This window comes from Ochotona curzoniae, unplaced genomic scaffold, assembly GCF_017591425.1.
Source record: "Ochotona curzoniae isolate NIBS_2020 unplaced genomic scaffold, NIBS_Ocur_1.0 scaffold_4812, whole genome shotgun sequence".
Classification (NCBI taxonomy): Eukaryota; Metazoa; Chordata; class Mammalia; order Lagomorpha; family Ochotonidae; genus Ochotona; species Ochotona curzoniae.
The window spans coordinates 5,730,372-5,755,970 of NW_024467124.1; the positions used below are offsets into that span (position 1 = coordinate 5,730,372).

At 39.1% G+C, this 25,599-nt stretch overlaps 1 protein-coding gene across 3 annotated transcripts in view; it reads right to left on the reverse strand.

Moving 5' to 3' along the window:
* Window positions 1-25,599, reverse strand: part of SMCHD1 (structural maintenance of chromosomes flexible hinge domain containing 1) — a 121,161-nt gene that overhangs the window by 64,747 nt on the left and 30,815 nt on the right. For all 3 annotated transcript variants that reach the window (XM_040970584.1, XM_040970582.1, XM_040970583.1), the window contains exons 9-20: window positions 22,326-22,416; window positions 21,139-21,349; window positions 18,629-18,749; window positions 18,367-18,550; window positions 14,576-14,770; window positions 12,089-12,202; window positions 9,870-9,976; window positions 8,978-9,060; window positions 8,699-8,812; window positions 7,531-7,608; window positions 7,332-7,451; window positions 5,488-5,632 (exon numbers count right to left, since the gene is read on the reverse strand). In XM_040970584.1, coding sequence (XP_040826518.1) covers window positions 5,488-5,632; window positions 7,332-7,451; window positions 7,531-7,608; window positions 8,699-8,812; window positions 8,978-9,060; window positions 9,870-9,976; window positions 12,089-12,202; window positions 14,576-14,770; window positions 18,367-18,550; window positions 18,629-18,749; window positions 21,139-21,349; window positions 22,326-22,416 — 1,563 coding nt within the window. The remainder of the gene's footprint in view (window positions 1-5,487; window positions 5,633-7,331; window positions 7,452-7,530; window positions 7,609-8,698; window positions 8,813-8,977; window positions 9,061-9,869; window positions 9,977-12,088; window positions 12,203-14,575; window positions 14,771-18,366; window positions 18,551-18,628; window positions 18,750-21,138; window positions 21,350-22,325; window positions 22,417-25,599) is intronic.

Genomic DNA, 25,599 nt, shown 5'->3' on the forward strand with positions numbered 1-25,599 from the left:
CTTTCCTTAATTACAATGTATTTCTGTTTTCATTAAACAACCCATATAAAACAAAAATTCAGCTCATAGCCAGGGCTATTCACATCCAAATAATCCAGTATCTGAGCATGGAGTGCCCATTTTAGTTTTTAAATTAAATACCTGCAGCTTGCTATTTGGTACGTTTTACTCACTCATGAATTCTCTCTCACGACAAATTCAAGAACCTGGGTATCAGTAGCAAGTGTCAGACACTAACATTAATCAGTGAAACACTGAAAATGATATACTAGGCCAGAGTCGTGGTGTACTGGATTGAGCTGCTGCGTCCAACATCAGCATCATTTATGGGCATTGGTTCGAGTCCCTTGTGTTCCATTTCCATTCCAGCTCGCAGCTAGTGAGCCTGGGAAAGGTAGCAGAGAGTGACCCTGCACCCAAGTGGGAGACCTCAACGGAGCGCTGCGTTCCTGGATTCGGCCCAGCCCATTCCCGGCGTTTGTGGCCATTTAGGAGTAAATGGAAGAACTCTGCTTCTTTCTCCCTTTCTGCAATTCTACTTTTCAAATAAATAAATAATAATTTTTTTATTGGAAAGGCGGATAAACAGAGAGACAGAGAGGAAGATCTTCCGTCCGATGATTCACTCCCCAAGTGAGCGCAACGGGTCAATACTATGCCGATCCAAAGCCAGGAGCCTCTTCCGGGTCTCCCACGCGGGTGCAGGGTCCCAAAGCTTTGGGCCGTCCTCGACTGCTTTCCCAGGCCACAGGCAGGGAGCTGGAAGGGAAGCGTGGCTGCCGGGATTAGGACTGGCGCCCATATGGGATCCCGGGCGTGCAAGGCGAGGACCTTTAACCACTTGCACCACCGCGCCAGGCCCCAAATAAATATATTTTTAAAAAGATTTATTTGTATTGTAAAGGCAGAGATAACAGAGAGGAAGATCTGTCCGCTTGTTCTATCCCCAAGTGACTGCAACAGCTGAAGCTGAGCCAGTCTGAAGCCAAGAGCCAGGAGCTTCCTCCGGGTCTCCCACACGGGGTACAGGGTCCCAAGGCTTTGGGCCATCTTCAACTGCTTTTCTAGACACAGGTAGGGAGCTGGATGGGAACTGGGAGCTGCCGGGATTAGAACCGGCGCCCATATGGTATCCCAGTGCTTGCAAAGCAAGGATTTTAGCCACTAGGCTATCATGCCAGGCCCACAAGTAAATCTTTTAAAAAATATTAGATTATAAAATTTAAAGTGTATCTCAACCCTGGAGACTCCCGGATCCTCACCAAGGACAATATCCCAACTGCGAAAGAGACTACAGGGAACTGGAGTGCCATCGGAAGCCGAGAACTCTGAGGTCATCCGCCCCCTTTTGGATCTACCACAAGGGATGGAAGAAGCCCAAATCCTTCCTCCCAGGACCCAAGGTCATTGGAACAACAGCCAGGAACCCTGAGCGGTTCACAGAAATGTCAGGAGCCGTGTACTGTAGCCACAGTGAAGCCATTTTGAATATAGAACTGTGGGCCCGGCTGGCTAGATGCTTGGGAAAGAAGTTATGAAACTAATCACACGCTTAGCTTCAATTGTTTCTAGCAATTGTTTCAGAATGTGATTTATGCTGTACCTGCCGACATCTTGTTACTGATTACCTAAGCTATTGTCGATATGTTGGTTACTATTGTTGATATGGTGGCTGCTCAAGAACAATCGGTCTTGAGACCATGGCCTGCATCCCAGTTTCTCCTTTCCTCCCTGAGCCTTAGTTACTGAAGAATATAAAAACCCTCAGTTAAAATCAGTAAACTGACAGCTTGATCCTGTCTTGCTGTCCATTCTTCGTGTCTCTTGTCCCCCATTCTCTCCTAGGTTGGTTGCAACCCCCGTTGACTGTCCTGCTGGATGGGACACAGAAACAGAACAGTACACTTCCTTTGGGACTAGGAAAAGGAGCTTTCTCTGGTCCTTACTTAGTTCCAACTTCGGGTCCCCACCCTCTCTTGCAATGACCATCAGGGTCACTCTAGAGCCCTCCCCTCAACCATACACACACACACACACACACACACACAGAAATTAGAATAGATAGGCAGAGAAGGAAAGCTTAGAGCCAGACAGGAAATGGTCAGCAAACCTTACTAGGTAGGACAAAAAGATTAATTACTCCTCACTAAGGTATTGAAGATTTCTCTGCACACCCCTCCTAAAACTGTTCTGCACCTCAATTGTTGACATATGCCTTGTTAGAGTTATAACCCAAGTTCAGCAAAATTATGCTTCAACACTATAAACTGCTAAATACTAAAATGAAAATAAACATGAGACAGCTGAATAGTACCCTATAGCCATTTTAAGATGTATAGCAGCCGGTTCTGTGCACAAACTAAAATTGAAATGTCAGTAAAGTAGTCACAGGATGTGGTTAAGAACTTGCATTTTTTAAAAACATATTGGTTACTCAATCAAATGTCAATTAATTCCATAATGTTGTAAATTGTCGATGTTATGTTGTGGCTTTAAATTGATTGGGATGATATTCTGCCAGCTCTGCCTTCAGACCAGAGATGGTCTCCCAAGAAACTGTTGAATTTACCTGGACAATAAGATGATGGACTCTATGCTTGGTATACTCTTGCAATCAAAGAATCTCAACTGAATTTGAAATGTAATACAGCAACAATGTGGAGGGATCCACCATGGGGGGGAGGGTACGGGCAGGAGTTGGAGAATTCCTAGAGCCTACGAAATTGTGTCATATAATGCAATGTAATCATTAAAAAATATATATATTAAAATTTTAAAAATAAAGTGAACATCCTGAATTAGTAAATATACAAGGTAGGAAACAGTCCAGTAAGAAAATTACCAAATATGTCGGGCTTACCAATAGCCTCACACTTGAAATCTTTCACTTGGTAAGATTTCAAGAAAATTTTAGCACGTACTAAATGAAACTATAATTTTAGAAAAAGTCCAAACACTGAAAGTAAAGCCTTATGATACTGTAAACTGCGAATCTCTTAATAATTGTATATATTGTTGGAATATTTAAAGGACCAAGAACTAGTTCTTCTCAATGAAATTTACAAAAGGTAACATCCTACAGCCTCTGTTTATTAGAACAATACGGTACTATCTTCAACCGTCAGCTGATTCCAATTTGCCAACCCTCCTTCAGTCATAAAGCTCCTACATTGGAGCAATTTTACTTGAACAGTGAGTGAATACTGAATATGGGTTATATTCACTCACCCATAAAAGATATTTAATTTCCTTTTGTTTTTACAAATTCCATCTGACTGCCTGTGATCACATGCTTATTTAATAACAAAACTTTCCTATCTTTTTGCAAAGCATTCCTCATGAGAAGTAGTTTGGTACTTTCTTCTCCAATTACAGAAGGGAAAAAAAGGAGAAGCCCTGGGTAAAGAAATCTCAGAAAGTGTATGAACACAGAAACATCCAGTCTAGGTACAAATGGTGAATAAGGCAGTGAACTGTCTGCATGTGTGGTTCACTTTGTGACCACTGCACTTGATTCCAGCTACCGGCTAAGGCCGACCCTGGGAAGCAGCAGGCCACGATGTCCCCAGCACACCATGCAGGCCTGAATTGAATTCCTGCATCCCAGCTTAGTCCATTATGGGCATTGGGAGACTGAACTTTCAGATGGCAACTGGTTCTGTCTCTCAAGTAAATAAATCTTTAAAAATTTGAAATGTTGCTCCTCACATTCAGCTTAACAAAAGCTATTTGCTAATGCCTTGCTGATTAATCAGATCTAGTGTAAATCAACCAATAATGTTTGCTTAAGAATTCCAAATACTGGGCCCGGCGCTGTGGCCTAGCGGCTAAAGTCCTCGCCTTGAACGCGCCAGGATGCCATATGGGCACCGGTTCTAATCCCGGCAGCTCCACTTCCCATCCAGCTCCCTGCTTGTGGCCTGGGAAAGCAATCGAGGACAGCCCAAAGCCTTGGGACCCTGCACCCGTGTGGGAGACCTGGAGGAAGAGGTTCCTGGCTCCTGGCTCTGGATTGGCACAGCACCAGCCGTTGCACTCTCCTCCTCTCTGCATATCCAACTTTGTAATAAAAAAAATAAAATAAATCTTTCAAACAAACAAAAAAGAGGTAACAGAGTCAAGAGGCAGCAATATAAAAGTTACTCAGATACACAGCAGTAGAAACAAAAATAATCAGGAAGGTGAAAAAGGCTCTGAGAGGTGGATCAGGAATACACAGGAGACAGAAGGAATATCTCTGCCTTATATAACTTTAAAGCCTTCTTTAAGTCTTAAACATGAATATTTAAAATTTGTGTGACATTGAGAAAAAAAAAACAAAGAAACCCACCAATTCAATGAATTCACATCAAAATATCACCAAGACATTTTTATGAGTACAAAAATCTTAGCAACTCTGCCTATGGTATACCTTATTATATAAGAATATCTCATCAGGATAAGGTGCAAATTACGACAACAATAGTTGCACAATAATGCACTTACGTTTTCCACTTGTGAACAGACTGGATACTTTCAATGTTTTACTTTTTGAACAAACATGTTAAATATTTAAATCTTTCCTTGATGTTATTTAATGGTCATATGAATGTAATGTACCAGAAAGACAATCAATTTTTGTAGCTCAGAGGAACACAAAATTACAAAAACTCCCTGTTTAATATTTTTGTAATTATGTACTGCCCTAAAAGAATTCATTATCCTGACATAGCACAAGTCTATGGGCTCCATCTGTTTCCAACCACCAGGTACCTGGAACATAATACATGCTCAAACAATTGAAAATGTAAGTTACTCTACCATAAAGATGGAGAAATATATAGATATAACAAAACAAGGCATGCAAAAAGTGGCTCAAAAAAAGCAAATCTGACACCCAATAAAAAAGGAGATGTAGTTAGTATTTACACAAACATCTGTGTAGAAGAAACAATCCATGTTCTTGAGATAGATTAACAATTTTTTCTTCGGCACCTCAAAAGTGATGAGAAAGAACATCTTCAACAGTCATACTCAACTATTTTTAAATTCAACCCAATCACATCTCCTGAAAGAGCATGCAGCAAAGAAAAATTTAAGGCTTTGAAATATCCAAAAAAAACATAAAACTTTACTGTTATAAGTCTAACAACCTCCAAATAAATGATTCTTGTATGCCAAAAATCTAGTAATACCACAAAGCTTAAATGGCAACAAAATACATTCTAAATACATTTCAGTGACACACCACACTTACAAAAGGAAATGGAGTAAGACACAAGAACCTAATGGATTACTAATAAATTTAGTCAAAAGATAAACTTCAGTGAAGCAATATACAGATGGCCTGACAGTGAAAGATACTGGCTCGAGCTAAATAAATCTCTCAAATGTCGTAAAATTCACTCTGCATTTTAAACAATCATAAAGCGACCAACCACACGCAAACATTAGCTTATAAAATAGAGTGACTGCATAGGAAGCAGGAAAGCTGGCCCCTCAAATTACCTTGCTTCAAGAACTGGCTGAATATCACCTGCTAGTTGACTGGTATGACCAAATTCATCCTGAAATTCCAGAGGGATATTGAATGGAACGCCAACACGTAAAGGATGATCCAGAGGACCAAAGGAGAACTTCTCTGGCTTACCCTCTTCAAAGAAAGGAAACACAAGTTAACTGGTCAGAACACTCTCTCAAGATCAAGAACTGATCCACACATACATGGTAAATTAGACTATAATAAAGATGGCATTTCACATTTGTGAAAAACATTTAAATATTTATAACCCACAAGGGAAAAGATTCTTCTCATATCGTAAAATAAAATTATATTCTATAAGCATTGGCAAATCTATAATTGAACTAAAAAGATCATTACATTATAACACATAACTTTATCCCAGGAAAAAGCTCTCAAGGCAAAATACAATACTCAATAGGTATAAAAGAATATATTTGATATAAAGTTAAATATCCAGTACAGTTTTAGCCATTATTAGGGAGCTTATTATACATATAAATTTTGTGAGATGAAGAGAACATTATCATGCTCTTAGAATTTTATCTATACATTGCAATAAAAAATTGCAATGTTGCAATTAATTAAAACTTAAAATTGGGCCCAGTGCTGTAGCCTAGCAGCTAAAGTCCTCGCCTTGAATGCACCAGGATGCCCAATAGGTACCAGTTCTAATCCCATCAGTCCCACTTTCCATCCAGCTCCTTGCATGTGGTCTGACAAAACAGTCAAGCATAGCCCAAAGCTTTGGGACCCTGTACCCACATGGAAGACCCAAAAGAGGCTCATGGCTTCAAATTGATTCAACTCCAAATGTTGTGGCCACTTGGGGAGTGAACCAGGGAACAGAGGAGCCTTCTTTCTGTAAATCCGTCATTCCAATAAAAAAATGAAACACAAGGACCCCAAATAACCAAATCTATCTAAATAAAAGCAAAGCTGGAAAAATCATAATACCAGATATTAAGATGTACCACAACAGAGTTGCAATCAAAACAGCCTGGTACTAGTATAAAAGCAGGAAAGACAATAAATGGAACAGAATAGAAAGCTCAGAAATTACCATGCACAACAGCCAGGTCATTCTTGACAGGAGACTGAAAACAACTTAGGGGGAGGCATAGCCTGCTCAGCAAATGTTAGGAAAACTGGATACCAGCTTGAGAATCAAGAAACCTAACTCCATACACCTTACACAAAGATAGATCTAAACAAACCAAGGATCTAAACCCACACCCGGACACCATCAAAATACTAGAAGACGACATAGGAAACATGTGCAAGGAACAGGTGTGGGCAAAGACTTCTTAGAAAAAGTCATTAGAAGTCCAAATAGTTAACATAAAAATAAACAGATGGGACTACATCAAAGATACTTCTATATATAGCAAGAAAAATAAAAATGATAAATCGAGTGAGGAAGCAACCCACAGAACGGAAGAAAATCACACACCACACAGCAGACAGGGGACTAATACCCAAGATCTACAGAGAACTTGTAAAACTCAGCAACAGCAAGAAAAACAGCGCTGTTAAGAAATGGACAAAGGAGATGAAGGGAAATGTAAATAAAAACCACAATGAGGTTCAACCTAACTCCATTGAGAACAGCCTGCGTACAGAAATTAACAAACAAGTGCTGGTGAGGAAGTGGGGGACAGGTACCCTAAGTCACTGCAGGGGAGAATGTGAACCAGTACCACCACTACGAACGTCAGCATGGAGACCGCTGAGAACTGCTCTAACTTACAAACTCCGTTATATCATCTGCCTCTCTTCTCTTGATTTAAAACGTCATCACAGGCACATACAATTGGGTATTAATGCTTACCTTTCACAGAAAATTTAATTACTTTAGATGGTAGTGGTCTTCCTGCATAAGTATCTGCATTACTCTCATTCAATACAACTTGTAATTTCAATGTATAATTCCCCAGCTTTTGAATATTTTCTGGATAAATTAAAAAGAAATTAAAAATCAAATCAACATCATACTGACACATCTTTAAACATTTGGAATGATCACTCACCCATTTTTTTAAACCAGTAAGGCCATTTTCCTCCATGCTGACTTATATGCGAAATGATTTCCTTATTTCCACTAGAAGCTGAATAAAGGAAAAAGAAACAATACACTCTTAAGAAACAGCACAGATCAGAAATATGAAATGTCACAATGACATCAATACATCTTCATTTGGTACACATTTTAAAAATGATTTTACAGTTATAAATGTGGACCCACTATCCCAGGTGGGACGCAGGACATAAGCTCTCTGTTTAGGGCCTGAGAAAGCAGTGGAGGATGGCTCGAGGCCTTGAGTCTCTGTGCAAGTATGCAAGACCTGGAAAGGCCCAAGAAAGCATTGATTTATTTTGTTACACACACACACATATATAAATAATCTATAGTGTATATATATGTGTATTATATATTGATTTTATATATAATTATATATAACACATATAGTGATTGGACTTTAAGTGCTAGACATAAAATAAGCACATACTGAGTAAAATAGCAAATGTTAATAAATTTATGATCTATGCAAATATGTAGTAATAGAACGATTTATGCAGTCAAGATTAAAAAAATGGACATAAAAGTTAGCAAAAAGATGCTTAGATTCAAAAACAAGAAAATAATGAGAAGTCAGTCAATGGGGAGGGGCATCCTCTCTCTTCCCATGAAGACAAGATGAAAGCAAAAACATCTGCTTTCCCACCTTTTGCCTCTCTGCCCACTCTATCCCGTAATGTTTCTCTGATTTCCTCATACTCAAAGTAAACTTTACTTAAACAAACAACAACAAGAAGAAAGCAAACTAGAAAACTGATAGAACTACCAGCTCTTTTCCTTTCACCATAGGGAACAGGCTTATTATTTCTTACCAAATACTTCTGGCCCACAGGCACAGATCCACAGTATTTTTTGCTGCCAAAGATTTCTTAATGATTGTTGATATATAATCATATATCCAGTTTAGCCCACAGTCAAGTACAGGGAAAAATCTCAAAGTTAAAAAGCAAAGCCCAGCTCCCAACCCCACAAAATCACCAGTATTTGAATTTCCAAATTATTGATGACCTAGCATTATTATTTAATGACCTAGTAATGATAGGTCATCAATAATTACATGAACACATTTAAATCTGCACTTTACCTTTTTAAAATTCCAAATCTGTTTGCATACTTACTATGTAGTATAACTTTAAGTTCCACCAGTAATTTCTTAGACCCTCCGTGACTTGTCCCTGGAAGTTTCTGCATTGCTTCCCCTTTTTTATTTAGTATTTCAATCCTTAATGCACCTTGTAAGTACAAAATTACAATATCTTAATTAGTTTTAAAACATCTACTAATCTTATCAGGTATTCATACTCTATTTTAAACTTTTCATGATTTTTTCATATCAGAAATGAAAAGATAAAAATAAAATACTCTTGACATTAAAATGAAAACCAAGCAAAACATACCAATGGGGGTGCCAGCAGGTCTAATTTCATTAGGTAACAATTCATCACCTTCAGGCCAAGTTACTGACAATCTATCAGGAAGCCTATTAGAAAATGAGCATATTGACATTTCACAAAATGCACTAACTGTGGTTTTAAGCAGAAAGATACATTATTAAAACATAAATATTACCGAATCTGAAATTCTATAAAATTAATCATCTAAACTTTTACTCCATCAACCACTGCTAAGGTTACTAAGAAAGATAAAACATTTTATGTCAAGACACAGAATAATATCAGCAATAGTTAACCTTAACCTTTGCAAGACAGTATGAACTCATAGAGCAAATCAACAACAGAATGATAGCACCATTAGCTCTATTAGCAGAAGGATCAAGAGCAGAGTTTTACTTTTTCACTTAATTTTTTTCTTCCATTTCTAGGTTAAGTCAAAAAATTTTTTCAATGTCTTAATTATAATGCCTTTCTTATCAGTAATACTTTAGAGGCTGGTGTTGTGACATAACAAGCTAATCTTTCACCTGTGACATTGGTGCCCTATCCTGGCTGCTCCACTCCCAAGCCACTTCCCTGCTAATGGTCTGGGAAAGCAGTGGAGGATGGCCCAGCGCCCTAGGCTGCTGACCACACATGGGAGAACTGGAAGCTCCTGGCTCCAGCTTAGGACCAGCCCAGCCCAGGCCGTTGCAGTCACTTGGAGAGTAAACCAGCAGAAGGAACATCTCTTCTCTCAGTCTCTCCATGGCCCCTATCTCTATAACTCTTTCAAAGTAAGATAAATAAATCTTAAAAAAAAAAAAAAAAGACAAGATTAGGTAGCATATTCAGTAATCCTGAAAAACACTACAAATCCTCTTATTCTGGTCATTTATACTGAGATGTGACTTACCTTGCCATTTCATCTTCTACACACTTTTTAACACTTTTTTCAGCAACTGTCCTATCCAGCTTTGCAATTGGCACAGTTCTTACTTCATCATACAATGCCTGAGGTTCCTGAATAAACAATTTATAACATTTTAAATAAAACCATTTATTTAGCATCAACAAAAACACTACTTTTTTTTAAAAAAACTAGAGTTCATTATCTAATAAAGTATCTAAATTGTATTAGCTGTTCTTATATTATCCAAATGTTCTTTTTTTTTTTTTTTTCATTTTTCATATAATGTTCATACCCCTAAAGACAAGATCCCTCAATCAACAACAAGAGCTTGGCAAGGGCAAAAACCAACAACTGGGCCTGACACAGTAGCATAGTGGCTAAAGTCCTTGCCTTGCTTACGCCAGGATCGATCTCATATGGGCCCTGGTTCATGTCTCGGTGGTACCACTTCCCATCCAGCTCCTTCCTTTCGGCCTGGTAGAGCAGTCAAAGGCTGCCCAAAGCTTTTGGGATCCTGCACCTGCGTGGGAGACCCCTAGGAGGCTCCAGGCTCCTGACTTAAGATCAACACAGCTTTGGCTGTTGCAGCCTCTTGGGGAGTGAATCAATGGATAGAAGATTTTCCTCTCTGCCTCTACTCCTCTCTATATATCTGATTTTCCAATATAGATAAATAAGCAGATAAATAAATCTTAAAAACCAACCAACCAACCAACCTCCCAACCAAAAACACCTAAACTAATCAACCAAGAAAAAAATCCCATTAGTTTTGCAGGTACTTATTCTTGAGATAGCATTCTGGCTCCAAAGTTTACCAGTCTGAGGGACATTAGAACAAATATGCATTCTAGAGCTGCTCAATTGGCAAATCTTCCAGTTACAAGCACCACCATCCCAAATGGGCCCAGGTTCATGTCCTGGCTGTTCCACTTCCCATCCAGCTCCCTGCTTGATGCCTGGGAAAGCAGTAAAGAATGGCCCAGGGCCCGGCGCGGTGGTGCAAGTGGTTAAAGGTCCTTGCCTTGCACGCCCAGGATCCCATATAGCCACCGGTTCTAATCCCGGCAGCCACGCTTCCCTTCCAGCTCCCTGCCTGTGGCCTGGGAAAGCAGTCGAGGACGGCCCAAAGCTTTGGGACCCTGCACCCGCGTGGGAGACCAGGAAGAGGCTCCTGGCTTCGGATCAGCATAGTATCGACCCGTTGCGCTCACTTGGGGAGTGAATCATCGGACGGAAGATCTTCCTCTCTGTCTCTCCTCTCTGTACATCCGCCTTTCCAATAAAAAAAAATAATAATAATAAAATAAAAAAAAAAAAAGAATGGCCCAAAGCCTTGGGACCCTGCATCCAGGTGAAACACTCAGAAGAGGCTCCTGGCTTCTGGCTTTGGACCTATTTGGTCCCAGCTTTTGCTGTAGCTTGCGGAATGAGCCAGTGGTTGGGAAATTTTGGTGTCTTTCCTTCTCTCCGTAAAATCAGTCTTAGCGATAAAAATAAATTAAAAAAAATTTTTTTAAAGTTCACTCCGTAAGACAACTGTGATAATTAGTTAATTAGTAATTATATATATATATAATATAATTATATATATATATAAATATATGAGGCTACTTCAAAAAGTTCATGGAAAATTCATATTGAGAAAAAACTGCAGGGATGTTAAAAATTTTATCATAATAAAATAAATTCATTTTTTAATTCCAGGGTTCTATAAAGTTTGTTTTTTGTTTTATTTTATTTTGCGAGGCAGACAGCAACCCTCTGCTGGTTCACCCCTCACATATCTGCAACGTTTGGGGCTCCTACAGGCTTGAAGCTTGGAGCCTAGAACCCGATCTGGGTCTCCAAAGTGGGTGGCAGGGACCTACGTGCTTGAGCCAGTGCTTACTGTCCCTCAGGGTGCACATCAGCAAGATGCAGGAGTTAGAAGTGAAGGCAGGACTCAGACTCAGGCACTCTGACACAGCCTGTGGGAACCACAGGACAAATACCCACCCTCACAAACTTTCTGATGAACCCATGTATTCATAAAACACTCGATATATAAATGTTCTACAGGTGGTTAAAAATATCAAATATGAAATATAAAAATTCCCATGAGAACTTCATTTTATTTAATGCAAAAGTTAACCACAAGTAAAACACTATATCTTTTTCTTCATTTAAGCAAAAATGATACCAAGAGACTTCCAGCAAGAATTTTGTGTTATGTGCTATCTTACCATTGCGATTTGAACTTCTCCACCTGTAGCATATACTTCTCCATCATGATCACCATAAAGAAAAAATCTTACTATGCTTCCATAAAAGAGGGGGAGAGTCTTGATTGTCTTGACCTAATAATTAAATTTTTTAAAAACAAAAAGGCAATGTATTAATATTTGCTTATGACTAATAATTCACAAGAAAACATTCTTGACAACTGTCATCAGAAAACTAATGCAGTATTTAATCTCTCAATAAAATTACATTTTGAACGTCTTACTTTGCAACACATTCTTATAAAGATAGACCTTGAAAGCATTTCCTCATGTTTGGAGCAACAAAATCAACAGCAATTCAGAACTATCGAAATCACTTGAGCAGATCCCTCGGAGCATGCTCCACATCAGGGACTCGGATGACATTGGGTAGCCATCCCCCATTCCGAGGTAGTTAGGATGCTGGGTGTAGCTTCTCCCCTTTCCCCCTCTTCTTCCCCAGATACAGGAAGAAGAAAAAGAAAACTGGAAACAATAGTCTCATCTACTTTTCCCTATTCCTCAACCCTTCCCATCCTAATCAGTGGGGTACATGAGCATGCATCTTCTCAACTATGTAAACATCATCAAAAGTAAAATTCTAAAAATTTTTAAAAAGCCCAGATTTAAAAAAAAATCTCCAACAAGGACTATAAGTGTTTAGAGACCCAATCTAGTTATCCAGGCTTATTTGTGAAAAACTATTCTTCACACACAAAACAGGCTGCAGAACAACCCAACCTTTATCTCTTTGTATCTACACATTATTCTAAGCTCAGTTCTTTTCTAGAAAGCACTTGACACAGCTACCACAAAGCAGTTCACATAGGTGACTTTTCTTCCTTCTTGTGGGTCACGGCTTGGCTTCACAGATACCAAATTCTTCCATTTTTCTCCAGCCTCACTACCTTATCCTTTCAATCCCCTTTGCCAGGTTCTTCTTCATTCTAACCCCAAAATATAGGGAAATCCCAGGCTCAGTCCTTGGGCTTCATTATAATAACTATTGCAAGTGAGCTCCTCCAACTCTGTGGTCTTACATACATGACTTGCCCCTCATATAAATCGATACAACACATATCTTTCTGCCTTTCTAAGTATCTTTTTGGTGAGACTTCACGCCTTTCAAAGCCCATTCAAATGCCACTTACTGCCCATAGTATTTGATATTTAGGTCTCTTCCCCCAAGTCTCAACACCATGTAAAGTAAGAAATCTATATTCTCAGGCCCTGCGGCGTGGCCTAGCGGCTAAAGTCCTCGCCTTGAACGTGCCGGGATCCCATATGAGCGCCGGTTCTAATCCTAGCAGCTCCACTTTCCATCCAGGTCCCTGGTTATGGCCGGGGAAGGCAGACAGGGACAGCTTTGGGACCCTATACCCATGTGGGAGACCTGGAGGAGGTGCCAGGCTCCTGGCTCTGAATTGGTGCAGACCGGTTGTTGCGGTCACTTGGGGAGCAAATTATCAGAGAGAAGATATTCCTCTCTGTATATCTGACTTTCCAATAAAAATAAAATAAATCTTTAAGAAAAAAAATCTATGTTCTCTCCTTTTACAGTCCCAAAGTTCAATATTCATCCTCACCTTCACTGAGCTTATCCCCTTCTTATTTATCTCTACTTACATGGCTTCCAGTCTTCAGCTTCAAATCCCAAAGTGCAAAGCAAATGTCTTAGATTGCTGCAGACTCCATCAAGACACACTAGTAACTGACTATGTTAGCACGTCCTCAGCACCCCCTCACCAAAAGAAGAAGGCTAACACATTATTTCACACAATGTTAACAAACAAAAAGAGCTTAAAGAATCTCCATGTTGGGTGGAAATCCCAGTCCATACAAAACTGTACCACAACATTAAAAATAAAAATAAAACAATTAAAAAAAGGGGGGGGAATAAGAATCTCCACGTCGGGCCCGGCGGTGGCCTAGTGGCTAAAGTCCTCGCCTTGCACGCCCGGGATCCCATATGGGCACTAGTTCTATCCCAGCAGCCCTGCTTCCCATCCAGCTCCCTGCCTGTGGCCCGGGAAAGCAGTTGAGGACGGCCCAAAGCTTTGGGACCCTGCACCCGCGTGGGAGACCCGGAAGAGGCTCCTGGCTTCGGATCAGCATAGCATCGGCCGTTGCGCTCACTTGGGGAGTGAATCATCGGACGGAAGATCTTCTCTCTGTCTCTCCTCTCTGTATATCCGTCTTTCCAATAAAAAATAATAAAAATAAATCTTTTAAAAAAAAAAGAATCTCCACATCAAGTTTCATTAGAAAAAAACAGGATGAAAAGTTTGATAATTAAGCCTTTGGCAATAGGCAGCTTTTTAAAATATTATAAATTAGATAAATATTGGATTTTCCGTCTCATTGTTCCTGGCTCCCAAGCAATCAATATGTGCATATTTTTTATATTATGCTAATACATCTAATTTAATTTCTAATTCTAACAAACTTAAATTTAAAAGTTAAACCTACCAGTTGTCCTGCCTTGTATATTTTTCCATCCCACTCTATTGCAGAGTATGTTGCCCAGGGGCCTTGCTTTTTAGAAGGAAGATCAGGACGTGTAATTATTCCTTTAAAAAGTGTAAATTTTATCTGTTTGTCATACTTCTCATGACAGTCCTTCAACCACAAAGCAAATTCTCTGTCAATTTTCATTCGCTGCTCCTGTAAAAATTACAGTCAATGAAATATAACCACACACATTTGTCACTCATTACGTTTTTAGTTCTAAGCACTACATGTCAGAAAATCTAGAATTTTTGACCAATTTGTTCTGCAAAAACTCAGCAAATTTCAAAAAAAGTAGTAGTTAAGAGATAGATGCTTCATCTGCTGGTTCATTTTTGAAAAGATCAATGGCCCGGGCTAAGCTCTCCGAGGTACATCAATAAGGAACATACCACCAGTCCTGGAATGTGAGACACCACGACTTGAACAGGGGGTTAGTGTGGGATGCCTGCCTTGGAGGGGTAGCTTGACCTGCTAAATCACAGCAGCAGTTCCCCGAAAACAAGTTCTTAAAGGTCAGTATCAACAACAAGACTTTTCTTTCTTTAAACCCTGGGTTTCACTAATAATGAACCCTGCCTACACAGGAGCAGGGTAGGAGGATCTGGGAAAGGGATGAGTGGAGGCCACACAGTGAATCACTCACATCCCCGTGGGGCAATCAAAACTTTTCCATGTATCAAGCACAAATATATACAATAGAATTCTGTAAGCTTCACATTTTAATGCTTAATTGAAAGAAAAAAATACTTACAGAGGCACCTGGTAAGAATGAGAAACATTGTTACATAATTTTTTTTTAAATTTGAGAAGCAGACAAAGGAAGATAAAGAGAACTCTTATCTGCTGGTTCAGGCCAAAGCCAAAAGCTCAGAACTTCAATCAGGGTTTCCAGCGAGGGTGGCACATACTTAACTAGCAGAGCCACAGCCTGCTGTCTCCCAGTGTGTTCATAGCAGGAATTTAGAGCAGAGCACAGCAGGGTCTCAAAGTCAGGCACTCCAACATGGGATGTAGGAATCCCAACCATTATGTTAATAAATAAGCCAAACTGATTGTAATTACCTAAGATGGTCAATGCCCCCTTTATCACTGTTGTTGGCACTGCCTATAAATAATGAAGATCTAGTCCTCATTGTACCTACATCAGGGCCTGGGATACAAGAAGGAACTCACAACGAAATGACTGACAGTCTCCTACATGGCTGGGAGACTCTCCAGCGGCAGCACGACGGACTTGAGAAAATTCACAAAAGACACCCATTGTGAGACTGGAGAGAAGAACAGAGGGTGGGGGAGGGAACTTGAGGGAAGGGGAAAGGGAGACCCCAGCATCAACTAAACTGTATCAAAAACAAACAACAACAACAAAATATGCCAAACAAACACCTCTGCAAAGTACTATTATCAGCTTGCCATCCTGTCATGATTATTACAATTATTAACCAGGAACAGGAAATTTTACCTACCAGATTTTACTCTAAATATTTATTTGTTTGTTTATTTATTTATTTAGAAGGTTGGATGACAGAAAGAGGAGGAGGGAAGGAGAAAGACAGAGAGAGGAAGGCAAATAAAAAGGGGAAGAGCCAGAGAGAGAAAGAGATAGATCTCATCCTCTGGCTCACTCCTCCAATGGTAACAGCAGCCAATTCTGACCAGGCTGAAGGCAAAACCGTTCAGAATTCCATCAAGATCACTCACAGAGATGCTAGGAGATCAAGCACTAGAGCTGTTTATCATTGCTTTTCTAAGTACAAAGCAGGGAGCTGATTGGAAGTCAAGTAGCTGGGACCTGAACTGGCGTTTCTGTGGAGATGCCCACATCCCAGGGAGCAGCTAAACATGCTACATTACAACACAAGACCCTGCCATCAAATTCTTCACCTGCACTGCAAGGACAAGCTAAATCTACCAGGACTCATGATCAACCACATTACCAATATCAGTAACAGTTATTAAGGACGATATTATGGTCACGGCAACATAAGAGTTAACTTGGAAGACAATTTTGTGGCATAGTGGGTTAAATTTCTGTTTCCAATGCCAACATTCCATATCAGAATAGCAGTTGGGTTTTGTTCTTCCAGTCCAGCTTCTTGCTAATGCTGGGAAGGCAGTGGATGATTTCCAAGTGCTTGGGACACTGCCACTCATGTGTGAAACCTGGATGAAAATCCAGGCTCTTGCCTTCAGCCTGGCCCATCCCCAGTCACTGCAGTCATTTTAGAAGTGACCCAGCAGATGGAAGAGGTGTGTGTCTATGTGTATGTCTTCCTCTGTCTCTACTTTCTTTCAAATAAATACATTTTTTTAAAAATCAGAATTAGCCTATTAAAAATAAATTGTAAAAATATCAAATTGCTTAATGAATGTTGGGAAATTTAAAACATACTATAAATGTGAATTTTATGTATGCTGTAGCTGAGTACTAACTCATGTCTACAAGGTCTTTTTCAGTGGATAGATTTTAACACATAAAAAGTATCTTATTCTATAGCTTGAAATCTTTTTTGACAATAAAATCAAGCTCAATATCTTATAGGAATGACTGAATCTAAATTATATCCTATGTGTTACATTTACTCACCAGAAATTTTAAGTTGACAATAAAATAATCTAACTCCAAGAATTGGTGTTGTGGTATGCAGGTCAAGCCACTGCTTACAACACAGGGATCTACATTAGAGTGATGGTCAAGCCCCAAGTGCTCCACTTCAAATGCAGCCCTTTGCTATTGTGCCTGGGAAAACAGATTATGGCACAAGTACCCAGGTGATTGCCATCCACACCCCAACACCTACAATTACAGCCATTTGCAGAGAGGATCAGAAGGGAAATCTCCCTAACTCTTCCTCTTGCTTTCATTCAGCATTTCAAATAAAATAAGACTTTTTTAAAAATCATCTAATTCACATATATATATTTGGGAGGACAACCAGTATGATGCCTTGACTCACTAATCTGCTACCTGCAAGCACCAGCATTCCACAAGGGTGCCAGTTTTTGTCCTGGGCTACCCCACTACCCATCCAGCTTCCTGCTTGTGGCCTGGGAAAGTGGTGGAGCATGACCCAAAGCCTTAGGACCTACACCCACCTTTCTCTTCGTGTCTCTCATGCTCTCTGTAAAATCGGCCTTTCCAGGGGCCCAGCGGCGTGGCCTAGTGGCTAAAGTCCTCGCCTTGAACATGCCAGGATCCCATACGGGCGCCAGTTCTAATACCTGGCAGCTCCACTTTCCATCCAGCTCCCTGCTTGTGACCTGGGAAAGCAGTGGAGGACAGCCCAAACCCTTGGGACCCTGCACCCGCGTGGGATACCCAGAAGAAGTTCCTGGTTCCTGGCTTCGGATCGGCATAGCATCGACCGTTGCCCTTACTTGAGGAGTGAATCATCAGACAGAAGATCTTCCTCTCTGTCTTTCCTCCTCTCTGTATATCTGACTGTGCAATAAATAAAAAAATCTTTAAAAAAAAATCTGCCTTTCCAGTGAAAGTAAATAAATCTTTTTAAAAAGAAACAGATTCCATGCAAACATGATCTAGTCAGTCTGAAATTTTTGAGCTAGACACACTGAATGAGCACTTCCAAAAGACTCCCCAAATCCTACAATCTTTTAATTAAATTAATCCCACAGTAGGAGAGTAGCATTAAAAATCCACTGGTATATTAAATAAAAATATACTGCTATATTTTTATTTAAAAATAGAACATATCCAAATATTCAAAATTTATGTTTAAAAATCATACCTGTCCATTCAAAATCCTTGTAAAAAGGGTGTTCTTATCTTTCAGTTTCAGCTCAAGATCCATGAAAGTTAGCTTATTTGTGCTGACCTGGAATTTGTCATTAGTGAATAGTGCACCAGATATTCTATTGTAGCATTCAATTGGTGCAAGCCCTCTCTTCTTAGGAGGGGCACACCAGTCAAAGCTGGAAAAGACAAAGTATTAGCCAGGAGAAAAAAAAAAAGTATAAAACAATACAACTTTAACAAGAACCAAAACTTACTCTTCTACTGATGTATATGGTATTAATCGTCCATTCCAAAAACATTCAAAAATAGGTCTTTTCCCTCTTGCTGCTTTCTCAAGCATAAAACAATCATCATCATCATCTTCATCTTTTAATTCTAGATCAAAAAGTTAAAAAAAAATTTGTTATGAAGCATAAGTGACCTACCAATTTCTGTAAATGAAATATTAAATTGATTCAGAGAAACAGTAACACAAACACTTATAAACTTTCAAATTGCACTATTTTCAACTTAAGGGTAGGTTTATTCACTTGCCTAAGAATTTTCTCAAGTAGAAATTCCACAATATCAATGGTTCCTATCATTTGAAAGTCAACAATTCCATGATAATCAATCTGTGTTAAGAGTACAATACTACCTGCTAAACCTACTTACAGAGTTAAGAATCACACATTAAAAAACACTATATCCCATAGCAAAATCTCCCTTCCCCATAAACACAGGAGCTTTAATCTTGTATTTAAATCACAATTTCAAGGATGAGCATTTCACTTAGCAGTTAAGATTCCAGTTCAGACATGCGCAGCTCTCTTGGCCTACTAGGATTTGACACTAAGGTTCAAATGTTGGCTCGAGCTGCTAATGCGAACTACAGCAAGCGCCAGTGAGGCCCGAGTAGCTGAGCTCCTGCCGCCCGTCCGGGGATCTGCACTGCATTCGCTTGGGAATGAAACAGCTAAGAACTGTGACTAGCCCCTTCCCCTAACCTTTTTGTTTCTCAAATTAAAAAATATTAATAATGAAATAAAGGTTCACAGTTCTATTAAAACATGTTCACATGAAAACATGAGAAATAAAAACAAACAAACAAAAAACCCAAAAAAACAACAACCAAAACCAAAGAAAATAAATGAGAAATCTGGAGGCTCCAGTAAGATCTAATTTTTATAGTTTGGACAATATTACTGAATTTGAGATTATTTTACATAAACTGATATTCTCAAAGACAATATTCAGATACACTCAGATAAACATGAAATATGAACAGTTGGAATTGCAACAGAAATTATATCACAGACCTAATTACCACAGTAGTTTCTTAGCCACATATTCTCACATACTCAAATAACATGATCAAAATGTGTGCTCCTGACTTAACACTCACTGTACTAGAATCATCACTCACCTAAAATAAAACTCACTTCTCCTTAAAAGTTCTCATAGGACTTTCTTTCTTTCAAGTTAACCAAATTACTTTGCTCTTAGAGCAGCATCCTCCAACAACTATCAATTAACTTACTGATTTTTATTTCTGAGCTATCATCTGGATAACTTCTGTATACTTACAGCACTATCTGTAAGCATATAAAACTTAAAAATGGAACACAAAGAAATCAAAGACACAACAGTTGCTGAGTAATAACATTCATTATGTACATATATATGTTTTATACTTTATACTACTTCTGTGTGTGAATATATACATACATAATGCTGTTGGACACTATTTTATGGACTTTCCCTAAGTTCTTATTAAATTCTCATAACATTTCCAAAAGTATTAACTTTTGTTAATAAAGTACTCCCATCTTTCAAATAAAGAAACTGAGGAAGGGAGTAGTCTGTCCAAGTTTGTACAAATCAACGTAGTAAAAATGGGATTCAATTCAGGGAATCTCAATGCAGAACTTACAAAGATGTACGAAAGAAGTATTCTAAATTAGAAAGTTTAATATACTTAATATTTAAATTCAACATTATCCCAATAATTCCATTAGGATTTGATTAAGTAAAAGAAGGTCATTCCAAAATTGACAACAAAACCTTAAGGAATCTGAATAGCAGCAAGAATGTCTTGCTCTAAAGGTATCCGTGAACTGCAAGAGCTACATCACTCATGTATAGAAATGTGAGCCAGTATTGTAACAACTCATGCCATCATACTTAAACGAATTTAATATATTGTTAAGATGGTAATATAAATTATTGGGAAAATTATAACATTTGGTAACTGGTGCTAGAAAGCTGAAAACCATAAAGGAAACATTAAGCCAAATATGTACCTTACTCTACACAAAAAAGAGAAAACACACACATTGCCCCTAAATAATAATTTAAGAAGTAATCAAATAGCTGCCAAGACTTTTTTTTGTAATCATGAGATATCCTTTCAACAAGACAAAATCAGAAACTATAAAGAGAAAACTGATAACTGGATTAACTGTAAAACTTCTTAAGGAATTATAAAGATAAAGGCAAAGCAATATGGAAAATATGTAAAGAATTAATAGGCATACATATTGAAAAGTTTAGTTCAGTGAGATTATATAAAAATGAGCAGTCTGTTAAAGCCAGTGTTCATCTGGAGCTGAAAACATATCAGAGATGTTTAAAAATTACAAATACCAGCGATATAAGGCTTGTATAAGAAAAAAAACTTCATTTAGTTTTCATGGCTCAACGAATAACAATCATATTTAAACAACAAATCACTATCCTAAATCACAACTTCAAATATTACAGCTAAGAGAACAGATTAACATACTTGATGGAAAACACGGGTCATCGGGGTAAGTTTCTTTATCATATAAGAATGGATGATATCGGATAATCCCCTCCACTACACCGTCTCCTTCAACGTGAGCCTTGAATTCAAAACTATCAGCTGCTTTGCTTATATACAACGTCTGCATATCATCTTGTATTTCCCTTAGGTTGACAATCTTAGGAGTCTTCCCTTTCTCAAACATAGAAATCTAAAATGAAAACAAAAACAAGTCATTATAGTCTATGTTCTCAGCTGCAATCCAACAGAACAGGTAATTCTATTCTAATTTTATTAAAAGCATATAGTTACAAATGGGTTAAACAGCTTCAAGGGAGACTTTCAATAAGAAACATATTACTTAAAAATGCAAAGTAAACAAAAACCCTGCAAGTCAGAGCCATAGGAGAGTTAACTCAGGAGCACATTAACTCAAGGTTTCTTGCTAGGAGAAGGCAGTGGATCAACACCGTACATGAATTTTCTAATGTTTGAGAAAGCATATGGATAAGCCAATGCTCAAATGTTCTGTGCTTTTAAATCGATTCACAAGCATAAAACATCTATGGACAAAAGAAAAACTATGCTTATGTCCCTTTCCCTCTGTGCTTCAAGAAATGATTATCAGCAATAATTCATATTTATATTGGACAGAGAAGAGATAGACAAACTAAAAACTATAGTAATCAAAGGCTTAAGGAAAAAAATATATCTAGGATTGGCATTATAGCCCAATAGATTCGGCTATGGCTTACTCCCAGCAGCAGCCCAGGTCAGATCTTGTGAATTCAAGTCCCAGTGATGTGCTTTACTCCAGCTCCCTGCTAACACACCTGGGAAAGCAGAGGAAGATGACCCAGTACTTGTGCCCCTGCCACCAAGGACATGAAGGCCCAGGCTGTGGGCTTGGACTCGGCCCCACCCCAGCAACTGCAGCCACCTGAGAGTGATTTCTTTCTTTCTGTCTCTCCATCTCTGTCACTCTATGTTTCAAATAAATAAAATAACTCTTAAAGAAAAAAAATCATCTAAGATTGATCTCTTATTGGGATATCAAGTAACCAAAGTACCTTAGCAAAAGGCAAAAGACAGAAAAAATTACTGACTGATTTCTATTATTGAGAGACCCTTAGAACTAAAAGATATCCAACAATCTGCAATATTATAAGGCAAAATTTTAATCTTACTTCAATGTCAATGTTGCTGAAAGGTCCTACTTCTTTTGATGTACGTACTTCATTTCCTTTGGGACCATGAATATAGTAATGATAAATATGCCTAAAATCAGAAGAATGACATCATACTTTCAATTCACTCAAAATTATAATTCACATAAATGTCCACAAAAAAAAATTTTTTTACAGCTACTACTTAACGATGTTTACCATTGCCAAGAACTATACTAATTGAATATAGTATCCCACTTAGTGACCAAAACAATGTAGAGATCCTAATATTATGTCTCAATTTACACATAGGAGAAACTGACACTGAGGCCACAGTTGGGCACAGTGCGTATGCCCCCAGTGCCTGCATTGCACAAGCGCAGGTGTAAAGCTCAGCTGTCTGCTTTTGACCCAGCTCCCTGCTGAAGTGCCCGCGAAAGCAGAAGATGGGCTCCGAGTGCACGGTTCCTGCCACGGATATGGGACCCTGAACAGACAGAGTGCCTGGTTTCTGGATGCAGCCTGGCTCAGCCCTAGTTCTTGCTACCATCTGGGGAGTAAATTAGCAGGTGGAAGCTCCCTCTGTAACTGTGCCTCTAAAATAAATAAATCCTCCACCGATAAGCACCAACATCTCACATGGGCTCTCGCCCCGGCTGCTCCACTTCCCATCCAGCTCCCTGCTTATAGCCTGGGAAAGTGGTGGAGGATGGCCTGAGTTCTCTAGCTGCTGTACTCTGTACTGCAGGAAATCCGTAAGAAGCTCCTGCCTTCAGATTGGCTCAGTTCCGGGCAGGGTGGCCAACTGGAAAGTGAACTAATCGATGGAAGATGCTGGCGCCTGAGGCAGAGAATTTGCCAGTGAGCCAATGCCTTGGCCCCTGTCCTAATAATTCCTTAAAATACTTCCGAGATAAATGGAATGACTGATATGGAGCAGTGGGTTAAATTACTGCTCCAAACCGAGATTCCATATTAGAAAGCTGGTTTGGATCACAGTTGCCCTGCATCATGGGCATAGTAGACCAAGCCTCTATTTGTGACACTGGCATCCCATACAGCTGCTGGTTCAAGTCCTGTTTGTTTCATTTCTGATCCAGCCCTCTGCTGATTACCTGGGAAAGCAGCAGAGACCTCTGCACCCCTGAGGGAGACCCAAAAGAAATTCCTGGCTTCCAGATTGGGCCAGCTCAGCTCTGCACATTGCAGCCATTTGGAGAGATCCAGCAATGGAAGATTCTATCTCTCCCTATCTCTCTAGACCTGACTTTCAACCAAAATACATCTTAAAAAAAAAAAAACACCTAGTTAAAAAAAAAAATACTTCATGATCTCTTGAAAATATTTATTTGTAAGGCAGAGTTATGACAAATCTTTCATTTGCTGCATCTCCAAACAGCCTCAATAATCCAGTCTGGCCCAAGCTGAAGCCAGGTGCTTAGAATTTCATCTGGATTTCACACAGAGGTGCCAAGGGCCCAAGTACATGGGTCATCTACTGCTTTCTCAAGTACATCACAGGGAGCTGGATCAGAAGAGGAACAGCTGAGGCTCAAACTGGAACTCACATAGGATGTCAATGGCACCCTACCACACTATACCACAACACTGCTGTGCAAGAGCTTACAGACTGGGGCTGGCATTGTGCTAAGGCAAGTTAAGTCTCCTTTTTAGACGGCACCACACATATCAGAGTGCCGAATGATTCCAGCTGCTTTGCCTCTGATGCAGCCTCCTGCCAGAAACCCTTGGGAGGCAGTGGAGGATAATCCAAGTATTTGGGATGCTGCTACTCATGTGGGAGATAGATAGATCCCTGGCTCCTGGCTTCTGGCCAGTGCAGCCCTTATTGTCTCAGCCATTTGGGGAGTGAACCAGTAGATTAAAGATCTTCCTCCCTCTCAGTTACTCTGCCTTTCAAATAAATGTGTTTTTAAAAGCTATTTAGAAGAAAAAACTATTTCAAGAAATGGCTATAGTTATTGGTTATACAGAATTTCTTCATTAAAAGGAAACTATAATTATAAAAAAATGTAAGAAAATCTACACTTAGAGAATATATATCCAAAGTGTTATTTTAATACCTGGGGCAGTAAGCAACAATATTCAAGAAAAAAAGTATTCTGAAAATCAAGTTTATCATTCCATAGAACAGGAAAATGCTAAACTTTGCTAATACACATTTATACATACAATAGAATATAATAGAAACTCTAAAATTAAGGGTACAGCATTTTGAAATAAAATATGAATATCATACATAATACATTCTGCAAGATTCAATAACTCAGACAAATGCAAATTATGAAAATAAGTCAATAAATAGTATTAACATATAGCTACAGTCAAGAGACTAGGAACTCTACCAAGGACGATTTAGACATTTATAACATCACTCACAGGTCATATAAAACTATCACCTTAAAAACAGAGCATCTATAGGTTTATTGAATTTTGAGCTAGACCTGTGATTCTCTAGGCAAGGAAGGTCAAATAAATTTGCAGGCCTTATACAGCCCATGGGATGAATGTTTGCTACGCCTACAAGTTTATATTCCTCTCTGGATCTGGTAGTATACCTACTTCCTAGAAATGTTCATGGAAAAGATACATAATGATCTATTATCAGTATTACAAATATGTTGCAGAGACACATGCTATTTCAATGGGTTTGATGTAGCCATTTGGTAAACATTCATTCATTTTCTTATATTTGAAAGGCAGAGTAAAACAGATAGTGGGGGGAGAGGGTTGGAGACAAAAAGGAAGAGCACAAGAGGCAAAGGAGGAGACAGACAGAAAAAGAGGACCCTTTCACATGCTGGTTCACTCTCCAAATGGCCCACAGAGGGGAGCTAGACCAGAACAGCAGCAGGAACCAGGTCCAATGTAGTCTTCACATGGGTGGCAGAGCCATCACCTGCTGCCTCCCAGAATGTAAAGTAGCAGAAATGCCAGATTTGAAGCAGGTGTACAACCTGAACCCCAGCACTCCCACGTGGATTGCAGGTGTGCCTAGTGCTGGCTTAACTACTGTCCAAAAGCATGCCCATAATTAACAGTTATTGCGCATCTACTGTAACAGCTATTCATCCAGGTACTGGGGATGCAACAGTGAATTACAACAGATACCACTCCCCATGTAGTGGGGAAAAACAAAGTGTAGAAGAAAATGATAAGTACTACGAAAAATAAGCACAAAAGATTTAGTTAAAGTTCATTTTTAATTTTATACTACGTGTTAATATTTCTGTGCCTCAAAACAAAACTCAACACACTACAAGAGGTGATCTGA